The sequence below is a fragment of the Lytechinus pictus genome, chromosome 14 (assembly GCF_037042905.1).
Source record: "Lytechinus pictus isolate F3 Inbred chromosome 14, Lp3.0, whole genome shotgun sequence".
NCBI classification, from domain to species: Eukaryota; Metazoa; Echinodermata; class Echinoidea; order Temnopleuroida; family Toxopneustidae; genus Lytechinus; species Lytechinus pictus.
The window spans coordinates 7,195,777-7,214,353 of NC_087258.1; the positions used below are offsets into that span (position 1 = coordinate 7,195,777).

The 18,577-nt window shown below is 36.9% G+C and overlaps 1 protein-coding gene across 1 annotated transcript; it reads left to right on the forward strand.

Annotated features, from left to right (window-relative positions):
• The first annotated feature begins 831 nt into the window (after positions 1–831).
• Positions 832–18,352, forward strand: LOC129276699 (solute carrier family 25 member 36-A-like). Its single transcript, XM_054913097.2, has 7 exons — positions 832–2,588; positions 4,704–4,886; positions 5,179–5,256; positions 11,684–11,784; positions 12,226–12,292; positions 12,669–12,937; positions 13,971–18,352. Exons 1-7 carry the CDS (start codon positions 2,521–2,523, stop codon positions 14,165–14,167), a joined length of 963 nt encoding a protein of 320 aa, XP_054769072.2. The 5' UTR covers positions 832–2,520; the 3' UTR covers positions 14,168–18,352.
• Positions 18,353–18,577: the final 225 nt, after the last annotated feature.

Here is an 18,577-nt window from a genome sequence, read left to right on the forward strand (position 1 = left end):
GCGGGCCAAGTATGGAACCCTGAGGGACACCACAATTAATATTTCTCAATTGTGACGCATGATTTTCAATGCTAACATATTGTTGGCGTTCGTGTAAATAATTACGGAACCAGTCTAAGACAATGCCTCTGATACCATAATGCGACAGTTTATATAAAAGAATTTGGTGATCTATTGTGTCGAACGCTTTAGAAAAATCTAAAAACATTCCTATCGTATGGGAGCCTTTGTCAAAAGAGTTAGCTACTTTGTTGATTAGGGACAAGATAGCATGAGATGTATTATGATAGTGATAGATTTTGGCATTCCTATCCTATTTCGTTTTAGCCTTCTTTTTTCACTAATCATGGAACTTTTTTTTTTCCTTGGGGGGGGGGGGGGGTGGGACATCTCCCTCTTAAATCTGTACGCCATGGGCTGATCAACACTTTCTGAAGCGGGCAGCTGGTCCGAATTTTTTTTCAAATTCTGTCTCACCATTCAAACTATATTTACTCATATTTCTCAAATTTCTTAAACCAAGGTTGGCTCCCCCGACAGGTTCCATATTCAGTATGAATTTTATCGAACTTTTATTCATCCGAAAAGGGACAAAAATAATGACCACTATCACGTGTTATCTAGTACACTCTTTCGATTATAAGGCTTGTTGTTGTAATATTGTTAAGATTAAAAAATGCATTATATTAAGCATATCAGAAAGTTACGGGTGAAGGTTGCATCCTGAAACTAGCTCCGTTTCCATGCTTGAGATATGTTCAGGCTATTCCTTTTTTTATCGGTCACCCAACCTTTTCTATTTTTGATTTTCTTTTCTTTTTTATTCGTTCATTTTATCGAATATCTTTTCATTGTCTAACATATACAAATAAGTAATGATACAAAATACAACTAAATAATGATAGCAGAATTACAATTTGATGAGTAACAACTTTACGATATGCAAGCAAATCTGTTTTTGGCATATTGATTATAAAAATCACAAGAGCAAATTATTTAGGCCTGCAATCAGTTCTGTTTAGAGAGGGAAATATCGTTTTAAACATGGTCAATGAAAAATAAGACAAGAAGAAAACAGTATAGGCGAATAGAAGCAGAGCTTGTTGGAACGCTGGTCCGTTTTGTGGAAGCAATAGAAATGCAATCATTTGTCAAAATAAAAGAAAGAAAACATAAGACAGAGTATGAGAGTTAAATTAAACGTGGAAAAGGTGAAATGGGAATTTCCGTGAGATATATAAATGCTAAATAGTCTACCCTAAAATATAATATTTCACAACTTATCACAATGTTTATGATATACCCATGGAGCATATCATAGAGCTATTACAGAATATACCGTAGTCATTTTCCGTAAGCACGCCATGTATTCACTCCAAACATTTTTGTTGTTTCGAGGGAGATGCCCCCATCTGGTTTCCCCAAGGCACGCTCTCTACCTTTCCTCCATTCAAGGTCAGCAATCGTTGCCACACCCTAGACACACCCCAGCCATACCCCCAGCTCCAGTCACTCCCTCAACGCACCCCCCGGCGACTACCTAGAGCTGACCTAGAGCCCTGGGCCTTTGCCTTGGGAGACACACCTTCAGCGACCCGGCATCGTTCCCATATGCCCCGCCATATGCACAGGTAATTGGTTTCCCAAGTCATCCCTATGTCGTCGGTTGAAATTTAATATTTTGAGTCCATGTAATTGTCACGAAAATGTTTTGAAATCCACACTGAAAAGTAATTATAAAAACAAAACAACAAATGAAAACAAATGGAACAATCAAACAAGCAGGGCTATCCACGCCCCCCCGGGGGGGGGGGGGGGGCACTCGACCACAAAAGTGGTAGGTATGTCCATCCAGGACCGAGCTAAAAATAAGATCACGTGTAAGCGCATCCCTTAGTTAGTATCTATATGTTTATAAAAACACGACCCTCAAATCAGATAAAACAGACAAGTAAAACCTCTCAGCTCTACGTTTTTGTCCGGTTACATCAGTAAAACTGTTTGCGATTGAGAGCGATTTCTTCGCGCGTCGAACTCGAAGTCTTCAACGACTTTACTCATTCATGTTTGTAAACAAATCATGAATGACCCGTCCTACATAATTCAACCGCGAACATGAAGGAAAAGTTCACTACCTCGACATAGCTGAAGCATTGCTTTGACCAATCAGATGCCCGTGCCCGCGTGATCGCAGCTAACCTTGTGCATGTAGCTGACGATTGTCCAATCAGCGCGACGGAATATTTCCCCCACGTGCTTGTGTGAACTTTTTGTGAAGATCAAAACATCCATTGAGCTAATAAAATATCTGTATGCAATTTTACAACACACTCATGCATGGTACTGGTACACGCAAATAGGACACAATATTGCGAAATTAGTGTTAGTAATCATTCGAACTGTCTTTACCACTGTAAAAATTTTCTGCACAGACATCAGACGTCTTTATCGAGAATAGACTGGAGTTGATTTGTAGGAGAAAACTGGAGGAATACGGTACTTATCGGAAAGTTGGATCTTATGCCTGAAACTGAAACGATGCATCGACCAACCATTTCTCCACACATGACTCATGTAGTCGCAGGAGGGTGAGTACGAGAGTACGAGTATGGGCATGTAATAGGTCCATGGTACTATACCTATAGGGGATCGAGGGCAGCGCCTTGCTGGAGGTCTGCGGGAGCCTGGCCCTGGGCGGGCGCGGGAAGGGAAGGCTTCATGCTCATGCTGCTGTAACTTAGGCTTAACGTTAGGCTACGGCTTTCTTATGAATACAACGATCTTTAATATCTCAAGAAGGGTTGCAGGTTAGAGCCATATTTTATTAAAGCTAAATCTACATGTAGTTGTTGCTTGTGCGCTAACGTAACGATTAACACTTATAACAGAAGAAAGTAAAACTAAAAACAAGTGGAGATATTGGCATGATGATGGTGCCGGTGATGCTGTAGTCTGTACTGTTGTGTCGTCTGTTGATGTCTGATGATGATGATGATACCTGGTGGTGGTGGTGGTCATGGTGGTGGTGATGATGATGGTACTAATGATGGTGATGTCGATGATGGTGGTGATGAAGGTGATGATGAGGGTGATCATGATGATGTCTGATGATGATGCTGATGCCAGTGATGGTGATGATGATGATGAAGCCTGAAGGTGATCATGATGGATGATGATATGGTGATGATGCTGGATAATGTTGGTATTAACGTTATGGTAATGATGATGTCTGATGATGGTGATGAGGGATGATGGTGGTGGTGATGAGGGATGATGTTGGATGACGGTGATGATGATGGTGGTGATGATGATGGATGATGATGATGCTGATGCCTATGGTGATGATGATGGATGATGATATGGTGATGATGCTGGATAATGTTGGTATTAACGTTATGGTAATGATGATGTCTGATGATGGTGATGACGAAAGATGATGGTGATGATGGTAATGGTAATTGATGGTGATGAGGGATGATGATGTCCGATGACGGTGATGATGATGTCCGATGACGGTGATGATGATGCTGATGGTGATGATGATGATGATGATGGTGATGATGTCGATGATGGTGGTGATGATGGTGATCATGATGGATGATGATATGATGATGATGCTGGATAATGTTGGTATTAACTTTATGGTAATGATGATGTCTGATGATGGTGATGACAAATGATGATGGTGATGATGGTAATGGTAATTGATGGTGATGAGGGATGATGATGTCCGATGACGGTGATGATGATTGATGATGCAGCTGATGATGATGGTGATGATGATGATGGTGATGAGAAATATTGTGATGTGCTTGCTCATGCCTAATCATAAAAGATCAAAGTGAAAATTAAAAGGAAATCACAGCTCAGCAGCATGCCCTGGTTATTTTTAATTTCAAACTTTAATAAAGATTGATGTGGATTAGTGAAGATCATGCTGATTTTTATTTTTATTTTGATGTGATGATGTTTGATGAGGATGATGAACATGATGATGAATGCCAAAATGTGATGTAATCATTGATTCATTGACGATGAGGAGGAGGATGCATGATGAGTGAGGGTATAAATGATGATGATGCAGAATTCTGCATTTGGAAACAGAATGCTGATGGTGATAAGATGAGGTCATTTCTTGAAGACAGAAAAATATCTAATGAAGATCTAGTAATTTCAGCAACAAAATTTATTGGAGGGTGTAATAGATATGATTTTGAAATTTCATTCATTTTGGTTATATAGATCCTTCTTAAACATCTAGATTTCATCTTATCTATTTGTGTTTAAAACAACCTAAAATGTACTTGAACTTCATTAGCGATATGGCCGAGACTGTATAACTTCAGTTGGTATTTCTTGACAGGATCATTTGTTCATGTGTAAGTACATGGATAATGGCGCAGTTGACAATTTTTATGTGGATCTATACCATGAAGGAGACATTTTTCAGTAAAGAAAAAGTGATGTACATATATGTGCTAAATGTGAAAAACTTTCATTCCAGTTCTGATTTCTTTTTCCAAACTTATATTACCATTCTTTTTTTTCTTATTTTTCTCCTGTCATATAAATCTAAGTTGGAGTTCCCTTTAAATTAACACCATGCTGTATCCACTGTTCAAGATTAATGCGGTTTAGTTATGACTTTCCCCTTCAATTTTGTACAAAGTAATTCATATTTATTCATTTATTTTTCATTACAGGGTTGGTGGCACTGTTGGAGCTGTCATAACCTGCCCTCTAGAAATTGTGAAAACCAGATTGCAGTCTTCCACCACTGCGTTCAAACAGCTTCCCGTTAATGGCATATCTGTATCCACAGGAGGCAGCATTATTCATGTTGAAGATTGCGGAAGAAGAACAGCTAGCATAGTAAAATGTATCAAGTAAGTAAAAAAAAAGAAGGTCTATACTTGACATTGATTGACATTCTATGAATGCAGTTATTACAATGCAGTCATTGTATCTTGTAATCTAGTCAGATAACAAATGGATACTGTAAATTAATGTCTGCATTTCGCTCTGTGCTTTATGAAATAAAGATAGATAGGACAGCTGGATTATTTACAATGGTGCTGTGGCCAAGTTTCAGTTGTCAAACTTCGTTTATACAGTTGGATTAGAAACTTTGACTAATCTAGTTTTATCATTGTTCTCCCTTGCCATCTTTTATTGCAGACAAATAATCGAAGCAGAAGGAGCGACAGCATTATTCAAAGGCCTTGGACCAACTCTCGTTGGTGTCGCCCCATCCAGGTAGGCATGCTCAACATTAATTTGCCTCAGGTGTAAAATCGTGATAATCACAAGGAAATTGAAGTCGTACGTTACAAGGGTAGCATAATTGCTCCTTGTTTTATATTCATATGTGGATGTTAGCATCCAGGTCTGTGAAACCATGTATGTAGTATTAAAGGTCACGCAATACACACATATATTGCAATATGATGCAATGTTTGTCATCATTTCATTCCCTGCACAACAAATATCCAATCAAAATATACTGTTATGACGCAAATATGCTGTCTGTTTTTTTTCTTCTGTACATGCTTGCTTTGTTAAAGTTTGCTTCACAAAGCTTTTTATACTTGAAGATGGGGTTCTTTTTAGATTATCATGTGGGCCAGAGATTGTACTCTCAGTTGAGAATTTAGAAATTATTTCCCCCATGGGTTAAGTTTTAGTTTGATCAGTTATGGGCTAGGCCTATCAGTGAAAATTCATTCATGATTTCTACCTCGGCAGTTTCTTGAAATTTGTATTTAAAAAATAATAAAATAAAAACTCCATGAAATATTCTGCATATTCAGATGGTTTGATCTGATTACACAGCTCAAGTTACATGTACAAAAAAATTGATCAATGAAAAACAATGATAAACAATATTTCATAAAGCCAATCTACTGTTAGCTCTTCAAGAGAACCCTGTGTTATTTAGATTTCAAAGTGCACCAGCTCATGAAAATCATTTTGAAAGTGCATGCATGTTGTGGGATAAAGTGGAATGAAAATTTAGATACCAGGTCGTGTAGACAGTGTACAATGAAAGGAAATGCATGCCATTGACCCAGTTATAATTTGTCACATGTTTGGAAAGATAAACTGAGTGTTACAAATATGAAACTCATGAAGTTAGATAGTGGTATGGGTCGATGGATGTGGAAGTTAAATTTCCCCTCCCTCTTTGCTTTTGAAAGAGATTGCTAGTTCCAGGGCCCCTGCCACAATATGAAAGGTGAAAAATCTGTCCTACATCTGATAACATTTGCCAATGTCCCATGTATACAAGAATATAACGCAGTAAGGCTGGCCCATAGAGCATTAGATGAAGCCATTTGTTCTGCAGTTTCTACCCACAAATTTGCTTTGAGCCAATCTGAGGCATGGATTTCAAGAGCCTATTACAGTTGGTCGTGAAATTCCTCAACAAATCACTTTGTGAAATACTACACTGATTTTCAATTTTTTTGTGATGGGTGAAAGGTCAGTCATATCCCTCTTGTAAGGTATTTATAGATCAAAATACCTCCTGTGCAGTTGTGTTTATGATTGTTACATTATTAAAGGAGACTTTTAAGGCAGTGTTCAATTGACAACTTTGAACTTTCTATCATCAAAATACATGTATGGTTTTCAAATATGTTTTAATAGTTCAAGCCACCTGTATACTCGCAAGGGATATTTTTCAATCTCTAAAAAGTTTCTTTTCAAAATGCTGAATAGGTATGTTTTCAAAACTTTTTTTTCCGAACCATAGGTGTTAAAAATTGATGGGACGCAATAGAGATCTCAATTATGTTTCTACCATAGGCTACTTCACATTGACCTTTACAGTGTACTTCCTGGGTCAAATTATTATTCAAATGCGCAGTGGATGGGGCTTGAAAAGAGGGAGATACGAACAAACACTCCTAAAGTTACTGTGTTTGTTTGTGTCTAGATTTGTGCTTGCGATTCTAGCGCAGGAAAAAATCAAGTGAATGCACCATCCAATCCAGGTCTGCATTTTGAGCGTCTTCTTGACCCTTGACCTTGCACGAAGTCCAACTCTTATTAGCATCCTGTGAGCTGTACTCCTGTTACAAGATGCTTGCTCAATAACTGTACAAGCTGTTCATTTTTCCTTTCTAAAACATGGATACAATGTACCGGTAATGGTTTTGCTTTGGTAGTTCTGGTAGGCGGTAACGGTGGTCTATTGTTATTGAGTTAATGTAGAATTTAAAAATCAGAGGGAGATCCATTTGTCATCCGATTGTCTTAGGACGACCTTAAGCTCATCATAAAAGCATTGCAACATGCCCAGACTTTTAATTATTTTAATCTGATTTATTTTCTTTTTTAATCTGATTTATTATGTATTGTCAGATGAAAAGTACATTCTCAGCTGGAGTGAAGAGCAAATTTGGGCTGTATTTTCTTTGTGCAAATAGTTGGATTTGTTCTTACGGAATAAATCTTCCATAACATTATTGACCATGATTTAATTTCTTGGCTTTGTTTATCTTCCTACCTAGATAAGATTGAATATGTTATTAGCCATTGTGCTCAAGGTAGTACTGGTCCACATTGATTATCAGTAATCTGAAAAGACACAGTTTGACAACAGTCTAGGGCTGGGCAAAGATTTATAAGCCATGTATCATAGCTTCACTAATTCCCTGGCCAAGATGAAGGAAATGCAAATCTTACATTTACGTGCAACGTAGAGTCTGAAATAGCCTTTTGGATATCAGAGGGAATCTCTATGGTAATGTCTCATTCTAAGACAGGAACTTGCCAATGATGAATGTCCGCCTGTTTGGTAATGGCCTCTATCCATTCACCCGTTTTTCAGATTATGTCTGCTTAATCTGTGTCGGAACTGCCCTGGCTAAAACGTTGTAGACAGTTTTGCAATAAATATTCGCTACGCTAAATGCAGTTAATTTTACAACATCATCTGCTTATTTATAATTAATTAGTTAATCAATTAAACCAGAGAAATTCAGTTTATGATGTATGAAAATCAGGAAATGTATTCAAATGTAACAATTACAACTATTTTTGGGGACCTACAGTAATAAATTGTGTTTGTTTTGCAATACCCCTATACATGTACATGTACTGGTTGTTATCTCATCCCATTCTGTAAAACTAAAAATAAACCATTGTTATGTCTTGTTGCCATTGACCCTTTCTTTCCCAAAGTGATTAGCTAGCCCTGCACTTCAGAAATTGTTTACTTGATCCCATATTCAGGGTATAACATTTCAGCTATTATCCACTGACCCAGCTAGCCACTGACCTGTAGTGATGTACAGCCTGTGTATCACAACTTGTGTGCGTGCTACTATGATGAATAGGAATGAAGGTTTATTGTTGTCCTATTGGATTAGGTATTACTCCCTATCTGGCTTTACCAGTTTATTTTCAGGTCAAAGAAAATGTTTGTTATTTGACATAACAGCTCCTTGATTATTTGAAGTTATATTTTCCATTTCTGTTTTCTTTGGCCCTACCATCATTTTCAGGTAAAACATCAAACAAACTGTCTTAACAGTATTTGACACATAAAGCTCATTCTTATGATTCACAGTTATTTTCTAATGCGATTCAGTTATTTTCTAACTTTGGGCGACATTGACTCATGTGCCTTTTTTCTTTAACACGTATAAAGGAAGAGTCAAGAATACAATGCATAATCCGTGGTACATGCAATGAAGGTGAACATGTACACTAAAATAGTGTCCATGTATTGCACAGAAGTCCACAGTATGTTTCACGTTAATTTAGCTGAAGTTGGCAAGTTTGTTTTGCTTGTACATTGCACCTACTGAGTGAAGCAGGAAAGAAGGTTTCCTCTCTAGCTCATAAATAACTGGATTTGACCTCTATTGTGTGTTGGTATCACAAGTGTCCATAAATAAATCCAAGGCTTGTATTTACACTGTACAATGGATCCATAATTTGTGAAAAGGAATAGATACACCAATAGACGGTTCTCTGGAAGTAAATAAGCCAAACTGGCATATTGTAGTTCTTGTCTGAACTGGATCATTCTTGTTCTATAGTCCATGTAGGTCTCTGTGAAATATCAAGAAATAGCCTTGAACAATAACATTGAAGTTATTAAAGTCTCCAAAATCAAGGTCAAATATTAGTTGTTAAAAGCATTTGTGCCAACACACCCCTGTATCTCCAGCAGCGTTATGCCAAGGAGGTGTTGCTTTAATTATAAGCCTGCATAAAATATTTTCAATGATTCTCCTTTTCCCCTTCTGGTTCATTATTTTGCCATTATTCATACATGTACATTGTAATTGATCTGTTCATTATTTTCCGTTCCATGACTCGTGTAGGCCTAGGCCTCGTTCTAGCACGCATTGTGTCATGCACTGCAATATTCCATTACACAAAACTTTTCACTCCCTCTCTCTTTCTTGGTCCATTCTCCCTTCTCTCTTGCTGCTTTCTCTTCTTCCTCCCCTCTCATCTTTATGTCAGCATCATTGTAATATTCCATCATGACTGTCATAGATACTATAGTCATGTACTTCATGGAATGTATATTTGAACATGGAATCGGGAAAGCAGTGAGGCCCCTCTTTTGCCTCCTCTATGGAGCAACATGAATGCACAGTGACAACATTAATTGCTTCGTCGTGACGTAATGCACATGTTAACTTAGGGATCCTAAGCCGCATTGAGTTCACCCCCAAAACATTACGCAAGTAATCCATATAGGCAAGTAATCCATATAGGCCTACACTCAAAATAGTTTTCTATTGATTGCCCCGGGGGGGCCACTTACATTGACGAGTGGATCCCATGCGCGACCAAAAAAACACGTAAAAAGGATGTCTTTTTCACGATAGGGCACGTTACGTACGTAACGTGATAAGGGTGTCAAAAACACAAAAATAATGAAAAAAGGGTATCTATTTCGCAAGGAAAATTATGTTTTTAGGGTCGAATTCGCGGGGATGATAAAACAAAATTAAAATGTTTTATAAAGGATGGCCTTTTTGCCCTAACACTTCGTGTTTAGAGTCCGATTTGCGCGAGGTGTAGAAGGTGGGGTCGTACTAAACCAAATACGGTAAAGCCGTAAAGGACCCGTAACAATAAAACATTCCTGTACTTGTTTAGGGGTTCATTTCAGGGAACATTTGCCAAGAGTATCGTTTTCTTTCCAATACTTGTAAAGGGTAGGGTTTCACACGCCAATACTTGTTAAGGGGTGCATTTTCAGAATATGGAAATTACGTGTTTAGGGTGCTTTTCGAGACCCCATGGTCGCGCATGGTATCCACTCGTGAATGGAAGTGGCCCCCCCGGGTTGATTGCCTAGTTTTTGAATCTGTGCACTCATGCAGAAAGCACAGCTGAAAACCCATGACATGCATACAGTGCATGAATGGAATTCCAACTAGCATAGTTCCCTGTTGAAATCAAAGGTTCTGTGCGAGGTGTGTGCGCTGGCTGTGGGTACATGAAAATCACCTTGCCAGCGTGTAGGCAGGCATGTGGTTTTCTTCCATTACGCATTATGACAAACACTGTATGGATGGGAGAGCTATCTATTGATACACACTTGCCAGCTCACACTTGTAATTAGTCTGCTGGCACAGACTCAAACTTGACACTTGACACTTGACTTGACTCTGCATGTATTTTCTAATGCAAAGAGCAGTATGTCTCCTATAAAGGTATTTGGTTTTGAGTGTAACATGCAGTATGTTTTTACTAGTCTTAGAGTTCAGACAATACATGTGGTTGCTGCTGATAAAGAGTGTGCGTCAGCAAACTGCAAACTATGATGGTGGGGGGGGGGGGGGTAGCAGTAGCGACATTTGCATGTACAATACATGATTAATTCTGATTATTACTGCCAGTCTGATAGCACTTAAGACATTGATAACTTTAATATAAGTAATTTAAGTGTAAATTCTCTTTGACTTGTTTATCTCTGAAATCAAAGGATGTTTTTACACTGTAAACAAAGGTCAAAGTCAAGTCAAATTTTTATTTGCACTTGTTTTCCCCATTGGAGGTTGCATTCCCAAACTTTTGGTTGAACTTTCCAAACTTTTTGATAAAAAGGACAGCTGTTTCGTTTCAGATTGAAATGAGAAAATCTTGTAATCGAGATGTTTTTATTTCATGTGGGTTTGCAGTTTGCACCAATGCTGCTAGTCATATTTGTAAGTTATGTTAATTGCTCCTGTCAATCTGGGTCCCATTGCCTAAAACCTTACCATGATGAAATCAGTCAAAAGTGCTCAAAAGAGAACTAAATTCTCTATGAGCAAATGCATAGCATAGGATTAGGTTCCTATAATACATATTTCAGTGGGGGACACTAATTAAGCAAACCCATACTTGTCTTCTTTTGTTTAAGACAGGTGGTCCTTTTATGCAGGGGATCACAATTTAAACAGGTTTTACTTTATTATGGTACATGTACCTCTGCCATAAATGGTTAATGAAATAACGTGTTTGCTGGGATCAGCAGCCAGTAATATCATACTTTTTCCATGCAAGTTTAACGCTAATTGCAAAATGACCATGATAAACCATGAAAGTAAATCAATGTCTACTACACAATTGCATTCATCACATCATACAGAACACGCTCATATATAGTTCACTTTGCATCTTGATTAATGATTTCAATTCCTCTCATTGTATCTTCATGCAGAGCCATCTACTTTGGTGCTTACGCCAACACCAAGAGCTTCCTGAACTCCCACCTGACACCCGAGTCATCCATGGTACATCTCCTATCTGCAGGTTCAGCAGGTAAGAATTTAGGAAAAAACTGTCTGTAATAGCTCACTAGTATGAGACATAAAACATGCATGTAAACATTGAACATAAATACCAGTTGTGGTAACAATTTTAAAATGAGTTGAAGCAGAAACCAGGAAAATTTACACTAATGTAGTAATGTATGCATTTAGGTGTGAATGAAAAAGATGTGTGCCAAATGATTCTAGAAGAAAATGTGTAATTGCCGAGAGTTTTTTAAGTTGCCAATTTGCATGAAGGGAGAGTGTTCACATTGCCATTTTAAGGTGTTAGTGATTATCTTTGCTTCAACAATTTTGCCACCAAATGAAAGAATCCGATGTGATGCAATTAGGCATAGTGAGTTAATTGATTATTCTTTCTTGTGCATTTTGTCAAGAATGGAAGAAGATGATTATTACAATTAATGCATGTTTTTTTCTTCTCTTACAGGTTTCATCTCATGTACATTAACAAATCCCATCTGGATGGTGAAGACAAGGATGCAATTAGATGAAAGGTACATATCTTTTTGTCATTCCCCATTGTGATGTCATCAACTAAAACCTCATGCTATAGGTTGCTGCTTATTAAGTGATAATGGACATTGAAAAAAAAAATTAATTCTACTTAAAACCTTTCACTCAATGACAACTTGATTTACATGTAGGTCTTCACATCAATCTACAGTCTTTACAACTAATTATGCAGTTGATTAAGTATTTTAAATTATTGATTGGGAATTGATAATTTATAATTATTAATTCATTAATTATGCCAAGCATTTTCCAAATAGAAATGCTGAGTTACTCCTCTGGTATTTTCCAGTTCATGTCTTAAAATTCTATATATGCATCATAATTTCTTGCAACATATTGTGTTTCTGTCTCTAACAGCAAGGGGCCAGCGTATAACAACATGCTCAAGTGTGCAAGACATGTCTACCAATCAGAGGGTCTCCGAGGCTTCTACAGGGGCGTCACCGCCTCCTATGCCGGGCTTTCAGAAACCATGATCCACTTTGTCATCTATGAGAAGATCAAGCAGCTCATCCAGACTCAGAACTACAGTACTTCCAGCGACCGCAGACCCTGGGACTTTGTCTGTTTCATGGGAGCAGCTGCCACGTCCAAAACCATTGCCTCAACATTGGCCTATCCTCATGGTAAGCTTGATGTCTTTGATTGTGATGGTAGCCAGCAGATTATGTATATATATTTTTTTAGTGTTGTGAAGTTGTTAAAGCAATTTATGGGTCATTAATCTTGATTTACAGGTTTTAGCAAATGCTACATGGTTATTACTGCTGTGTTGTAACATCTATTGATAGTTTCCTGAGACACAAGACATAGACGCAAGTCACAAGAAAAGTCTGGCACCCAAATCTCCAGTGGGTATTTTTCAGTCTGGTGATTCAGTCCCCCCCCCCCTTGAAACGGGACAGTGGATTCTAATTCAAGGCATGGCTTTAATTTTCTTTATATTTGCTACACACCCCAGATAAGGTGAATCAGTTCTTGATAAGATTGGTGTTTAATTGCCCCTAGCACTAGAAAGGAAAGCTCAGGCCACACCTGGAGTTAATGACAATTTATGTGCTTCTGAACAGTTGACAAGATAGACGGTGTGCTTGAAATGGTATTACTTTTATGTTGATAAAAAATACAAAGAGATCATGTATTAGAGAATCAATTTATGGTTTCTATACTTTGGTGGCCATGAAAATATTAATTGATGCTTTGTTTCTTAAAACGGTTAGTATTCAGTGCCTACAAACATTGTGTTAAAGATAAATGAAAGTAGTTGCAGCAAACAATTATTTCATGAGAAAGTCTTTTAAATAAAGATTAATTGTCAAAATATTATACTTCTAGATCTAGTCCATTAATGTAAACTTATCTTTGCAAAATCATGAGATCTGAGCTCAAAATATATAATTCACTAATCACTAACACAGAAAAGCATATGTGGGACAGTGTATTAATATTGCTTCGATAAATACCCGACATTTGATGGAATTCCGTGCTTATTTTGCTCATTTGTCAGCAATTACACATTTTCTTCTAGAGCTATTTGACACATTTTTTACATACGTTTGTATGTAAAAAAATATAATGGTTAATGGTTAAATGTAATGGTTAATAAATGACAATACCAATATCCTTACCATCATCTGCATTGCTTTTATTTTGTTACAGAGGTCGCAAGGACAAGATTAAGGCAAGAAGGGAACAAGTACAGGACATTCTTCCAGACGTTAATGACAGTCTTCAAGGAAGAGAGGTACAGAGGTCTGTACGGCGGTCTCGGCACGCATCTCGTCCGACAGATCCCCAACACCGCCATCATCATGGCCACTTATGAGTTTGTGGTATACCTTTTCAACCGATGTTGAGTGGATGTCTGCCGAACGATTGTGATAAACAAGGGATTCATGTGCAATAGAGGCCCTGAAGTTCTGCTCGGTTGTCTTCTGGTTTGGCTGTCTGTGTTTTCTATGTGGAGGATATGAACAAAGCTGGAAGCCGTTTGAATGGTGTTCCTGAGTTTTCTTTTCGGACGAAATGGACGAGGCTGGAGCCTTAATGATGGTTCTGAGTTTTCTATTTGGAGGAAATTACGAGGCAGTAACCGTTTGAATGAATACAGGAGATGAACAATGCTGAGAGTGCCGAGTAGATTGTCATGAATGAATGGAATGGCACGTCGCTACTGCTTCAGGATGTCAAGAATGTTTGTGGACTGCTTAGAGTTGTAAAAAGTGGAAGTCGAAAAATAGGGAGCTTTTCAGCTGAACAATCTGGCTTTAATAGGCGAAAGTCATCTGGGAATCAAGTACAGATCAGTTCGATGGACCCTCAATTTATTCAAATCGGGATCTGGTCTTGAGTATTGCTTTTGACTTTGACAAATTTTGGACAGCATCAAGAGATACATTTTGAAGCAAGTACTTGATCTGAAATACAAGTCTTGTGTGTCTCTGAAGTTGAGGACAGTCCCTACATGTATACCTCCTTATCATTTCAGAACTGTGGCTGATTCTACAAAATATCTGTTTTTCAATCACCAACTTGGAAAAATACGATCATGTAAGAAAACTATAGGATATGTGGACTGGAGACATTTTGATAATCCTTTGTGTATGCCTTGATAAATATATAAGAATACAAAATGAATATGGGCTTTGGATAAAGCTCTCCAAGTGCTTAAGTATTGTATATTGATTCGTCCAACCATGATATTGTACTGTTTCATATTAACAAATTTATATATAAGGCTTTTGCATGTTATACAAAGTAGTAACTCATTACTTCATTTAAGCCTTCCATGTATATGTTTGGTATATATATCTTTAGCATGTGCTGCATATAAAGAGAAATTTTGACAATTCCATTGTTTTTGTCAAATAATATTTTGGGTGTTAAGGTTGTAAATTATGACTTTTGAAAATTTGAAATGAAATTTTGACCTCGGTGGCTTCCTGAAACAGATTTAGAATTTGGAAATTATTAACGTTATCGGTCGTAAACAGGAAATGTGTCATGGGCTTGGAATATGTCACTACTCAAAACCGATCTTGTTCATTTTTTTCACCCAAATGTGGTCAATTTTATCATCAGTACTATATGACTGGAAATCAGTTCAACTTTTTATTACATCCAAGAATAAAATCAAATACATGTAAAGAGTGTACTTTGTAATCATTGAAATTGAAGGGATTAAACAAAGTGATAGTTTGTTATCTTTTTTCCTACTCCTCAGTACAATAATTGTTTTATTTTTATGTTAGACTACCTGAAATGACAGACAGTATTGTATCATGTGATTATTGTAGGTTAGTAACCTCATATTTACATGTATTTTAACATGCAGTACCGGTGTATATTATATAATTCTTTTTTCTGTTTAGTTCCATTAATTGATTATGGAAATCATGGTTATTTTTCTTGCTTTCTTTAATGTTTTTGTTTTTATGCCCCTAGAAATTGGTATAATAACGGTATCTGTCCCTTTTTCAGGTGAGGAGGGGGGGGGGGGGGGATCAACCCCTATACAAGTAACTGTCTTCAATTATATTGCATACCTGTGCATTATGTGCTTTGTATTGGTAATTTAGATTTTCCTGTCAGTTTTGAATGAGAACTGGTGGGAAGCAGTGCTTTTGATATTCAAAAGTAGAAACTGTGTCATCTACTTGTTCATTATCAGAAAACTGTGCCGTTTTGAGATATGTGTATGAGTTTTATAATTCTTTTGTATGTTACCAAACCATATTCTCAAGGATACATGCAAGTCTGATATTTGGCATTATCTTTGTTTTTCTAGGTGATTTCCCTGTTCTAATAAACTTCACATTGCTGATGTTTTTGTGGGAGAAAGACTGAAATATGAATGAAAGAACACAAAATAGAGAATGGGGTTAAAAGAACCCACAAGTGCTTCACAGCTTCAAGCATTGTGGTTGTTCCAAGCAGCTAAATAGGGGGATGAAAATTGCAAGGAGGGGAAAGTCTACCAAGTTCTTAGATTTTTCTCAGAGTTTCATAGTACTTTTGGATGAAATGGACAAATTTTAATCTTAGACTGCCTTGGAACTCCCTTTTGGCTATTTTTGTGAACTTCAGTCTAAAAATGTTAAAAGATTTATGGAATGGCCCATTTGGTGAAACTTTCTTTGCGTGTGCATGAATGAAGTACATGTACATATATGTTCTAACGAGTCTTAGCAACAGTGGCCAGTTAGTGTTCAGTATTAAGCTCAATCATGTGTTTTATCACTCAGATTTGTTTTCATATAATGAAAATTGACAGTACAATGTGATCTTTACATACATGTACATACATGACATTCTATCAGAGTTTCATTTTTCTATCTTTTTGCCCTTGTCATTATTGTGCATATATCCATATAAGATTTGTTTGCTGAGCTAAGACCCATTTACATGTATTTACTTAATAATATTTCCTTTAATGTATTTGTATACAATAATCAACAGTGGAGGTGTATGTAAACAGCACCAGGAGATCATTGTGAAATGTACATTATGTACAAATGTATTCAATGTAAATTACAGTGTATAAACTATAAACTATATTCCAGGCATGTAGTTTACAATGCCTTCATAATGGCAGGGCAAAGGTGAACTAGCATTACAATTCTGCACAAAACCCTACTTATCATTTATTTGGCATGCATTGTTAAAGAATTTGTCTTCCTGGCATTTATGAGTTCCTCACTGCCTACTGTTAGCAACAACCCTGGTTCAACAATCAACATGAAATTGATCAGCTGATGTACATGTAGGTGAGGGTGGGGAGTGAAAGGGGGGTATCGTAAATGCAGGGTTAGCTATTTCTGAACCATGTGACGTGGTGCGACATAGCTGGTAGGGCATCAATATACAACAACCTGTATCGTTTACATGCCTGAGAATGGCAGGGGTCATGTCTCTGCAATGCAAAGGTATGATAACATGATTATGCAGGCTAGTCTGGTTTGATACTGACACATGGACTGATCTTTTATTCTAAAAAAACAACATGAAAAGTAAATTAAACAAACAAACAAACAAATCAACCACAACAATGTAGATAAAATGCTATACCAGCCATTTTCTGAAGAAGTTATTTTTTCAAAGTTTTTAAACTTGCAATGCATGAACAAAGTACTGATGTGATAGAAATTAATCTACCAGTAAGTACATTGTTGACATCCGTAAAGTCTCATTTTAAGTGCCTTGAAAATTGACTTGAATGTTCTTTTTAACAAACCATGTATGGGTCATATTAGAATTGAATGAAGAGCAGTGGAATTGCATAACTCTCAATGGCCCTCGACATTACTTTGCATGTGCATACAGTTATTGTTCAACACACCTGCAAGAAATCAAGTGTTTGAGATCATTCAAATCTTGCAAGTGGTTGCAAATACTTTGGTTCTGAAAATATGTGTTTTTGGAAGAAAAAAAATTATCATTGAGATTACATACCCCCCCACAGAAAATACTAATTTTTTTTAATGAAAGGGATTTTTATGGTCTAACTTGTATTTTATTAATGATCAATGCAAATATTGTTTGTTAATGATCAATGCAAGAATTTTATAGTAATGATCAATGCTAAAATTGTTCTGTGAGCTTCCATAAAACATTGCTTAATAATGCATACTCGTCCCTGTAACACAGTGCTTAGGGGTTAATTGTAGTGTTGACTTTACGCCTGATCACATTGATCGCTATGTGCGATCAAGCATACAGATCAACTTTAAAATCGATCACTAAGTGCTGTGTTAAGGGACCCTGGAGTTTCATAATGTTTTTTTTATGAAATAAACATTTAAAAAAGTGCTTTGATGGATGCTTTTGATTGGTCAAGATGTCCAAAGTTCAAACTCAAGCATATATTTCTCAGTTAATTGTCTACTTACATTTAATGCTATGTAACTATGTATATTAAAGATGACAGAAACAAGTTGTATATTTGTTATATCGACAGGTATGAAAAAATATTACTTCATGAAAGATTATGTTTTTATGGCAATAAAAGGAATTATGATACATACAGTATGTTGAAATTGAAACATCTGTCTGAGAGTTTGTATATTGAGCTTTCTGCTTCTTTTATGCAAGGGGACTTAGAAATAATGTGATCTTGTCACATGATAAAACTAGCGGTTGGAACTAGAATTAAAAACAAACAAACATTGATTTTGAGAAGGTGAAGATCAAGTAGAGATGAATGTGAATGTGATAGAGTGGGAAGGGGTTGGGAAATAGGTAGGAGAGGGATAGAGAGAGTAGAGTGA

Bases quoted from the DNA above. Each gene is read 5' to 3' on its own strand.
- LOC129276699 (XM_054913097.2), top strand. From the start codon at position 2,521: ATGCCTGAAACTGAAACGATGCATCGACCAACCATTTCTCCACACATG. The intron at 2,589-4,703 runs GTGAGTACGAGA...TTTTCATTACAG, and splicing joins ACTCATGTAGTCGCAGGAGG to GGTTGGTGGCACTGTTGGAG. The intron at 5,257-11,683 runs GTAGGCATGCTC...ATCTTCATGCAG, and splicing joins GTTGGTGTCGCCCCATCCAG to AGCCATCTACTTTGGTGCTT.